The sequence below is a fragment of the Bidens hawaiensis genome, unplaced genomic scaffold, assembly GCF_021521415.1.
Source record: "Bidens hawaiensis isolate Kalapana, Puna unplaced genomic scaffold, B.hawaiensis_p1.1 tig00032482_1, whole genome shotgun sequence".
NCBI lineage: Eukaryota > Viridiplantae > Streptophyta > Magnoliopsida > Asterales > Asteraceae > Bidens > Bidens hawaiensis.
In genome coordinates this window covers 43,844-54,134 of record NW_027495546.1, presented here as the reverse complement: position 1 = coordinate 54,134, position 10,291 = coordinate 43,844, and the positions used below count along the sequence as shown (strand labels likewise).

Below are 10,291 nucleotides of genomic sequence, written 5' to 3'. Positions count from 1 at the left end.
CACATACATGACAAATGAGTGGAATGGTGTTGAATGGTATACACCCGTTAACCTAAGGTATACAAAGGCATTCATTCATATTATTTGGTACTTCTTACTTGTATTGTCTCATCGGAAAACCGATACTCTCACGTTGGAGTAAAAAATCCTAAGTATCCTTTTGTTTTTTTAAATAACATTTGGAACTACCTTCAACACCCAAGTGAGTTTTCATGAGACTAGGGGTCTTCCGAAAAAACCATAAACCGAATCTTGTCTGTAATCGAAAAAACCGACTTCCAAATTCGATTTACGAATATGTTTTTTTATTTTTAAGCGATTAGTTCGATTTATCCGGTTAACCGAATTAATCGATTAAAATATTAACTAAATTAAATATTTTTGTATATGACCCATTCTTTTTTAACCTCATTTATAATATGTAGTCCAATGTCCATATCTATATTAGACTTTAGGCTATTTTTAAGTGTTAAGGCTATTAATCTATTGGATACTAGGATAGTACCCGTGTTACACACGGGTTGACATTAGATAAGTAAGAAAGTGTATATAAACAACCATAAGATATAATAAAATTTACAACCAAAAAGATATCATATATCTCTATATTGGATATATAGAGAATAACATTGTTTACATAAGTAGTTTCTAATTTCACAAACTTAAAAGTCATGAAAATATTAAGTATTAACAGTCTTATACCAACATGATCTTCCAAATTCCCGTTCTCAAACAAAATCATTCGGCCTTAAAGTCTGAAAAAAACAAACAAACAATGGAACTCAATTAACAATTAAACAAAAATGTTAACATATATCATAATGACTTTATGTGAACACGGGTTGAAAATAGATAAATAACAAAATCAATATAGACAAATTTACCAACCATCAACTTCTTCAAAATTTCACCCAAAAAAGCAAATTACCTTCACAACTTAACAAACAAAATAAACGATTATAGAAGTTTATTGTATGTTTTTGGAAGTTTTTAGTTATGAACTAAACTAATAACTTATATAGAAAACACAAAGTAAACAATGAAAGTAAAAAAATTAGAGTAATCAACTACATAAATAAGTTATTGGTGTTACCTTAAATTTTATCTTCAGATTCCAAAGAGTTTGAAAGATCATCAAAATTTGACTCATAGTTCTCACACTCTAACAACTATTTTACCTTCTCACTAACATCATTTTCCAAATCTAAATGTGTCATTTCTTTTATAACATTAGCAAGCTTCAAGTGATCCAAATATCTTAAAAGAAACAGATCTTTGGATTCCAATATTGATTTAGGATAATACTCGTGTTACACACGGTGGAACATATTTAAAAACATAATATATATGTAACATCATATAAATTTAATGAAATGCAAATGTTGTATTTATAAATAAATGATACTTTTACATGAATTACAAGACATCATAACTTATTTGAATCAAATACAAAACATTCAAAGACTAACAAATATAAATTAAAAGTTAAAATAATTTATAACTTATATCATTAGTACAATAATAAGCAAACAAAGGAAATTAGTCTCCAAATCAATAAAACAATTCTACAATGTCGATTCAACAAAACTTTTATCTCAATGTTGATTCAAAAGATTAACTCTATCTAAGAAATTTATTACACATCAATAATTGTAATATTTATTACTCTAAGATAGTATCCGTGTTTATTTGCACATCATTTTAAAACATTTATTACAAACCATGTTTGAATTAAATATTATCATCTTGAAAAACATTTATCAATAACTTCATTTTCCAAATCTAAATGTGTCATTTCTTTATAACATTAGCAAGTTTCAAGTGATCTAAATCTCTTAAAAGAAACAGATCATTGGATTTCAATATTGATTTAGGATAGTACCCGTGTTACACACGGTGGAACATATTTAAAAACATAATATATATGTAACATAATATAAATTATATGAAGTGCAAATGTTGTACTTATAAATAAATGATACTTTTACATGAATTATAAGACATTATAACTTATTTGAATCAAATACAAAAACATACAAAGACTAACAAAGAATATCTAAGACATTTATTACACATCAATAACTGTAATATTTATTACTCTAAGATAGTACCCGTGTTTATTTGCACATCAGTTTAAAATATATATTACAAACCATGTTTGAATTAAATATTACCATCGTGAAAAATTTATAGTTAGTAAACTACCATCTTGAAAAAACATTAACAAACCATGTTTGAATTAAAAGGTCTAATTTTAAAATGGCATATTTTGACTTCAAAATGTCAACATAATATATATGCATTTTTTTTAAAATCCAAAATGTGTCCACTGTCTTTTCTTTTGCTTGAAGCAAAGTTAATACAATTAATCCAAATTAATTATTTGATTTCGATCAAAACATAATTCAATTCCAATTTATTATTATTGATAAATACACAATTATATGTATAAACATGCATAAATTATGCTTCACTTAAAGACCATTAAAAAATTTATGGTTACTATTTTCAACATAATTAGTAACTTTTAATAACATAATAATGAATTGTATAAGATATTTAATTAAAAACGTTATAATAGTCAAGACAAATGTATGTTAATTTTTATATGAACATAAATGTGAGTGCAAATCTTAAATTTAAAAGTACTTAAATCATGTTGGTATATTTCAAGAAAGTTATATGGACTATGTAAATGTTATTTAAAATTTAAAACGATTTAATATGAATGGTAAAAAACGATTTAATGTGAATGGTCAAATACTTAAATCGGTCAGAAATTTATTTAATTTATAACTTCTTCATTCAGTTTTTTTAACAAATAAGGAAAGTTAAACCATATAAATTGTAATAATGAGATAATTAGGTTATTATTTTGGTCAAACCATATTAAGGAATAAGTTTATTAAAATGGAAAGAATTGAAAACATAAAAAAAAGGGTTGTTCATTCGGTTTTAAAAAAAATGATTTGGAATAATTGTAAAATATAATCTCGAAAATGGTTAGTTAGAATAATTGTAAATTATGAAATTGTAGAAATAAGATGTACAAATTTGATTTTCATATAAACATAAATGGTGCATTTCTTTTATAATATAATATGTAAATATATATTCCATGTTAATTTTAGTCAAATCATTATTATGGAAGATTAATTATCATTATTTCGTTGTTTACTTATTTATCGATTATGGAATAATTGTAAATTATAATCTGGAAAATGGTTGAAGGTGTGAATTGGTAAATATTAGTTATTTATAAAATTATATAGTTGTCTATAACGATTATGTATTTTTGTAAAATATGAAAGTATAAAAATAAGATGTACATGAATTTGTAAAATATAATATAAATTGAAATGAGACATAATTTTGTAAATTAAAACATATTATAATATTACCGAGAAATCATGTCGTTTTTTACTCCGTATTATGTAAAATTTTGATTTTACATAACAACATCAATAAATAACAGCATCAATAAAACATCTAATTATTTGTCTCTAATTCGTTTGAATATTTACTTATTTCCTTATTTAGTTATTTAATTAACATTAACTTATTAACTTTAATCTTTGTAGTAATAATATTCCATTTTAAACTTTGACAATTAATTTATTGTTAATATAAAAACAATTACCTTATTTACTTTAATATTAACTTCAATAGTTTCGAAAATCAATTTAGTCAACATATACCAAAAATATATGGATACTTTAATATTCAAATGACTTACCTTAATTCGTTTAATTATTTACTTATTTACTTTAATAGAGCTTTAATATTAGCTTTAATATTTGAACTAACAATATACAATTTTAAAACTTTGACAATTAATTTATTGTAAATATAAAAAAAATTAACTTATTTACTTTAATATTAACTTCAAAGGTAAAAAATTAATTTAGTCAACATTAAAAAATCAATTAATATTTACTTTAATATTGTAAATATATTTGAAGTAACAATATTTCATTTTAATATTTGACAATTAATTTATTGTTAATATAAAAACAGTTACCTTATTTTCTTTAATATTAACTTCAATAGTTTCGAAAATCAATTTAGTCAACATATACCAAAAATATATGGATACTTTAATATTCAAACGACTTACCTTAATTCGTTTAATTATTTACTTATTTTCTTATTTACTTATTTACTTTAATAGCTTTAATATTAGCTTTAATATATGAACTAACAATATACAATTTTAAACTTTGACAATTAATTTATTGTAAATATAAAAAGAATTAACTTATTTACTTTAATATTAACTTCAATAGTTTCGAAAATCAATTTAGTCAACATATAACCAAAATATATGGATACTTTAATATTCAAACGACTTATTCGTTTAATTATTTACTTATTTCAATATTTACTTTTCAAATAATTCAAATGTGTTAGAACTTACCTTAAATTGTCTAATTATTTATTTATTTTCTTATTACTTATTTACTTATTTATATATTATGTAGTATAAATTAATAATGATAAATAATTATGTAATTATAATATATTGTACTATAAATAGAAATCATATTTTAAATTAATCAAAACACGACAATAATTTTTTTTTATTGATTTTAGTAAACTTATTATTATGCAGAATATGGATAATTATTTTTATATTAACTTGTACAAAAAATATAACAAATTAACTTATTTACTTGAAGGTCAAAAAACATTAAAATTAAGTTTATTAATAACTTGAATATTTTCTAATACCAAATAAACTTATTCACTTTGAATATCAAGTAATTATTTAGAAATAATTCAAATTAAATTAAAAATCTGTTTGTTTATAAATTAAGAAAAGTCAGAGTATATAAAATGTGTTAATGGGATAATTAAAGTATATAAATTACAATATTCATTTTAATTACGCTATTTAAAAAATAAGGAAAGTCAAACTAATAATAAATTTTGGGACAATAGATTAACACACGCCAGAAAAAAAATACAGATCAACTAATCTCGAATCTACAATATACAATAATATTTTCTTTTATGTAACAAAATTTAAAATGAATATACATGAATATTCAAAAATGAAATATACATCAATATTAAAAGTAAAATCTATACATATTATAAACTCATGATCAATCCGTGAAATTAGATTATATGAATCGGATAATTACCTGAAATAATAAAAACGAATATTAATATTGATATTATGGATTATTTTAATTATAACTAATAAACGGAAAAAATAAAAGATGTTACCGGAAACAGGAAAATTAAAGGTGTCACCGGAAATTAAATTGTATAAGCCGTGACACTCACCTGAAATTATAAAGTAGAATATTAATGTTGATATTATGCAACCATTGTTATAGGTAAAACAAACATCCGAAAACCTAACCGGAAATACTTATCGGAAAAACGAAAAAATGGAATCTAAGGTTTTGATTAACAAACTAAAAAGAAAACTTGAGCAAATAAATCGGGTAGATAACCTGAAATAATTAAAAGAAACTATTGTTAAAGGTATAACACATAGCCGGAAAAACTCAACAGAAAATCTTACCAGAAATACTTACCGGAAAAAATTAACACGTCCACGTATAACCTTCATCGCCGTTTATGATTTACAACCTAAACTGATTTTAATAAAATCTAAAACAACAATGAGAATAAAGATAAAAATGTTAGAGGAAACAATAACCGGAAAAAAATTTAATGTTGCCGGAAATTGATAGATCAAGATCGGAAATTTATTATAAAATATATACTTACCGGAAAATTAATACAAATCTACATCCATATTCGTCGGAATATATGAATAGGAGAAAGGAGATCCGGCTAAACTATAAAAAGAGAGAAAAAGTTGATTAGGGTAAATAATTAAGAAATGTTATGGTTTAAATATAGGTTAGTTGCTGAGTTGGAATGCTTAAGAAAGGTAATGGGTGACATGGCAATGAGGTGACATCCTATGTGGACACCTTAGAATGATGACATGTGAAAATTGCTCCTTGCTTAAATAGTATGTATTCTATTACTTGTATGGTTAAAAGGTGTTCTATGGTTGAGTGGTTGTATGTTTATGACTAATTAACAGTTTAAATGTTTTATTATGACATTTAACTTTCGGTTTCAGGATGTATATGTTGTGTTTGTTTATTATGGCCTTTAACGACTGTTCGGATCCGTAACGCAAACAAAAATTATCGCTATCGGTACGAATACAAATACAGATATTTAAGACAAAATGCTCTACTCCTATTTTATGCCACTAGACCTCAAATATCTCCGCTCTCAAGCCTTTTGTTACGAGTAATTTTTTATAAGAAAATGATAATGATAATACTCACTCCGTCCTATTTTAAATGTCCATTTTTCAATTTTTGGTTGTCTCAATTTAAATGTCATTTCTATACATATAAATTCAATTTCAAATTCTGCCCATACTATTACATATAAAGTAGTGGCTTTTTTAGCAAAGGAAAAAAAATGGTTTTTAGTTGTAATAACTTAAAGGACATTATTGTCATTTTACAACTTATAAAATAAAATGATCAAATATTTCTTAATTTGTGTGTTTTGGATTCCATGACATTTAAAATGGGACGGAGGGAGTAGTTGATTTCGGGGTTAAAAAAGGTCCGACCCCGTTTAAACCAACCCGACTCATATCCGAGAGTCGTATCCGATTATATTTGAATCCAGACACCCGGAAAACCTTCACCTATTCTCATTCGATATCAAGAGTGACCAGTGCGACCAATTAATTAGCCTCTTAAACCCTACAAACAAACAAATCGCTTCGATTCATTTTATAATGTTCAAAAAGTAAGTCCTTTCAATTTATTGATTGAGATTCAGCTAAATATCAGAAATTGGATTTTAGGTTTAATATTAATATTGCTGTATTTTGTAGGTTTACCTCAGAAGATGTATCAGGCCAAAATCAAGTCAAAGCTTCCGTCCAACGAAAAATAAGACAAAGTATTGCTGATGAGGTTCTATCACATCACCCACCAATATACATATTTTTAATTATATTGTATTGTTGTTTATTGATATATGTGTATTATGCAGTATCCAGGTTTAGAACTGGTTTTGGATGATTTGCTTCCCAAGAAATCGCCTCTCATTGTTGCCAAATGGTTATTTCTCATGCTCAAAACACAGTCTTTATGTTTTTCAACAAGCTTCTTACATTCATTTTTTAATATTATTCTTGTTAGTCAAAATCATCTGAATCTGGTTGTCGTGAACAACGTCCCGCTGTTTTTCAACATACGTGACGGCCCGTATATGCCCACGCTACGCCTTCTTCATCAGTGTGAGTGTATAATAGTTTAGCAATTATCTTTACTGCAAGTTATTAGCTTCAAGTACATGAAAAGGGTATGGTATTGCATTACACTTCTTATTGGGACAAAATATTGAGTTTACATTATGTTTTTAAAACATCTAGCATTATTTCATCACTGTCATTTTTGCTTAATGAATCTCATCCTAGTTAATTTTTATGATTGTTTGTATGCATACAGATCCAACCATCATGAAGAAATTTCAAGTGGACAGGGGTGCGATAAAGTTTGTCCTAGCCGGCGCTAATATCATGTGTCCTGGTCTTACATCTAAAGGAGGGGTCTTAGATGAGGACGTGGATGCAGAAAGACCGGTGGTAAGTGAAGGCCTATAACAGTTGTTATTGTTTATTATACTTAAATCTCAGTTTACATTCATATTAAGCTTTTAAACTTACTAGCTTTGAGATAAAACCATTGGTTTCCTTGCTTTTGTTAACCAATACGTAATTGGTTGTTTTGTCACTGTATCAGGCTATAATGGCTGAAGGGAAGGAGCATGCTCTGGCTATTGGCTTTACAAAAATGTCAGCAAAAGATATGTAAGTAAATGATTCTCATTATCCTTTTGGGTGAAAATCATAATACCATATGATTGGTTGGTAAAATATATAATTATTTGCCTCAAATGTTCGGTTATTTTTCTTTTGGATGAAAGTAGCATCATATGATTGGGAAACTTCTCACTGGCTGAGAAAATGAGGTGTCATTCCACACGGTTAATGGGACATTTGGAATAGTGAAAAAAGTGAATAAGGCAGAAATCACCATATGCTATGAGCACTACTGCTTGCGCACGCTTGGTTTATTAGCTCATTGTTTGGTAACCTTAGGTCTGCAAACGGACTGAACGAACACGGCCGGCTCATTGTTTTGTTAAACTATAACTGAACAAACAATCAAACAAGAACAATTCAACGCGAGGGGTTTTCTTGTTTGTGCTCATTTATTAAGAAAATGAACATGCTTGTGTTCGTTCATGTTTGTTTGTTAACTGTATAATCAAACAGTGACGAACGTAAACAAACAAACATAACTGAACATAGATGAACGGACATATCTTAGCTAAAACCAATTGAAGTTAAATGTGAAGAACAATGTGTTGGGTCTCAAAAGTTATGAAAAGTAGACTAAATTGTAATGTATCTAAAAAATTGTAAATATGTATATTAATGAACTTAAAGTCAACAAATGTAAGCTAATGAATATAAATGACAGTAAATGAATGAACATAAACAAACTGAAAAGAATGAACATAAACGATTATTCACGAACACAAATGAACTGACAACAGATGCGTTCATGTTCGTTTCTGGTCACATTTGTTCGTTTATTAAATAAATTAACATAAATGAACACCCCGCCGAAAAGTTTATCGAAAGTTCAGTTCGTTTGCAGAGGCTTAGGTAATCTGGATAAAAAGGAAAAAGTTGAATCTGTTATTAGCAATCTGTGACATTTATACATTACTGGTACGTCATGTCATGTTAAAGAAGCATATAACTGAAGTCAACAAATTATTAGAATGTAAATTGAAATGATGAACAAGAGTTTTAAGCGTGTAAATGAGTACTGTTATCTTCTTTAAAAAGTATGACAAGACTTAAAAGATGAAAGGCGTTATTCTGATTTTTATTTTTTTTATAATATTTTGTTACTACTGCAGAAAGGCAATTAACAAGGGTATTGGTGTGGACAATATGCATTACCTTAACGATGGTCTCTGGAAGGTAATGCTATGATTTGTTCTTTTTATGTGTAAACATGCACTTTTGAAAACCTATGGATCAGACAGTTTTGGTCGGGTCGGGTGCTGGTTGACTTGGGGAAAATTTTGCTCATAGCTCTTTTTTTTTTTTTTTTTATAATACTTAGTTTGTCAAAGTTAATTATAAAAATTATGTATTTCAGTAGAAAAGTATTTTTTTTAATAAACTGACATTGGAGGTTTTGTGCTTAAAAAATAAAGTTTATGTGACTTGACTTTTCACTTGTATTATTTAGCCAGTTATTATTATTTTTTATTTTATTTACATATGTAATCTCTACATATATTCTTTTTATATAAGAATGAATATGACTCGAAGTAGAGGTCGATCTGAATGTACAAAATTAAAAAATATAAGAAAAAGTAAAAAGGGTTAGCCTAAAAGGAAACATGTCAAATGTATTTTATATTATGGTTAAAATTTCTGACACGCTAATAATTTAAGTTAAATATTCTCGTAGAAAAAGTTCTTAATGTCAGAACCCGGCTTGTTTTGACACATACCTAGGAGAATGTTTCTACAAAGTTTAGCAATTTTAATTCATTTGTAGTTTGGTGGCTTTGGTAACCTCAGGCATGTTTTGGTTCTGTTTGCAGATGGAGCGTCTAGATTGAGGTTGCTTCCTTCCTGTTTTTCTAGGTTCTGTTACGCCTTCCATGTAAGTTTTCAGCCAACATGAACAAAATTTGGCGAGACTTGTTTGTCGTATACTATATGTATTTTGGAATCAGTGATTGTTTGATCTTTTTTTGTTTTCGCTTGGTTTATGTGACATTTTGTGTCTAAGCCCTTATAACCCTTTGGTCTTGGATTACTATTCCGCTCATTTGATTATTTCCATTATTTTGTGCTTAAAAGTTTATTAATTTGCGCCCAAAATGGAGTCAATAACCTTCAATGGGCGATGCATCTGTAAGCGTCTGATTTCTTCTACCAAGTTCTCATTTTAAAAATCCAATGTTCACTGGTTTGTCTTAGCACCTTGAATCTTATCTTATTGGGGCGGTTTTATGGACTTTCAGTGATAAGTTATATTGTTGTTAAACTAGGTTTCTCGTTTCGCCTAAAAGACTTGCGGAACTAGAACTAGTTTTAAAGAGGTAAAATTTTATAGAAAAATAACGAACTTAAGGTTGGTATAAACTTGAATTTAGGTGTTGATGTAAACCAAACTAGTTCTAAGAAGGCAAATTG

The 10,291-nt window shown here is 26.9% G+C and overlaps 1 protein-coding gene across 1 annotated transcript; it reads left to right on the top strand.

Annotated features, from left to right (window-relative positions):
• Window positions 1-6,751: 6,751 nt before the first annotated feature.
• Window positions 6,752-9,931, top strand: LOC143583646 (uncharacterized). Its single transcript, XM_077065894.1, has 8 exons — window positions 6,752-6,801; window positions 6,890-6,971; window positions 7,051-7,118; window positions 7,200-7,297; window positions 7,509-7,645; window positions 7,803-7,870; window positions 8,995-9,058; window positions 9,694-9,931. Exons 1-8 carry the CDS (start codon window positions 6,791-6,793, stop codon window positions 9,709-9,711), a joined length of 546 nt encoding a protein of 181 aa, XP_076922009.1. The 5' UTR covers window positions 6,752-6,790; the 3' UTR covers window positions 9,712-9,931.
• The last annotated feature ends 360 nt before the right edge of the window (window positions 9,932-10,291 follow it).

What these genes read in the sequence shown, in the direction of transcription:
- LOC143583646 (XM_077065894.1), top strand. An exon ending in GACAAAGTATTGCTGATGAG is followed by an intron (nt 6,972 to 7,050) that starts GTTCTATCACAT and finishes TGTATTATGCAG; the next exon opens with TATCCAGGTTTAGAACTGGT. An exon ending in GCTACGCCTTCTTCATCAGT is followed by an intron (nt 7,298 to 7,508) that starts GTGAGTGTATAA and finishes GTATGCATACAG; the next exon opens with ATCCAACCATCATGAAGAAA.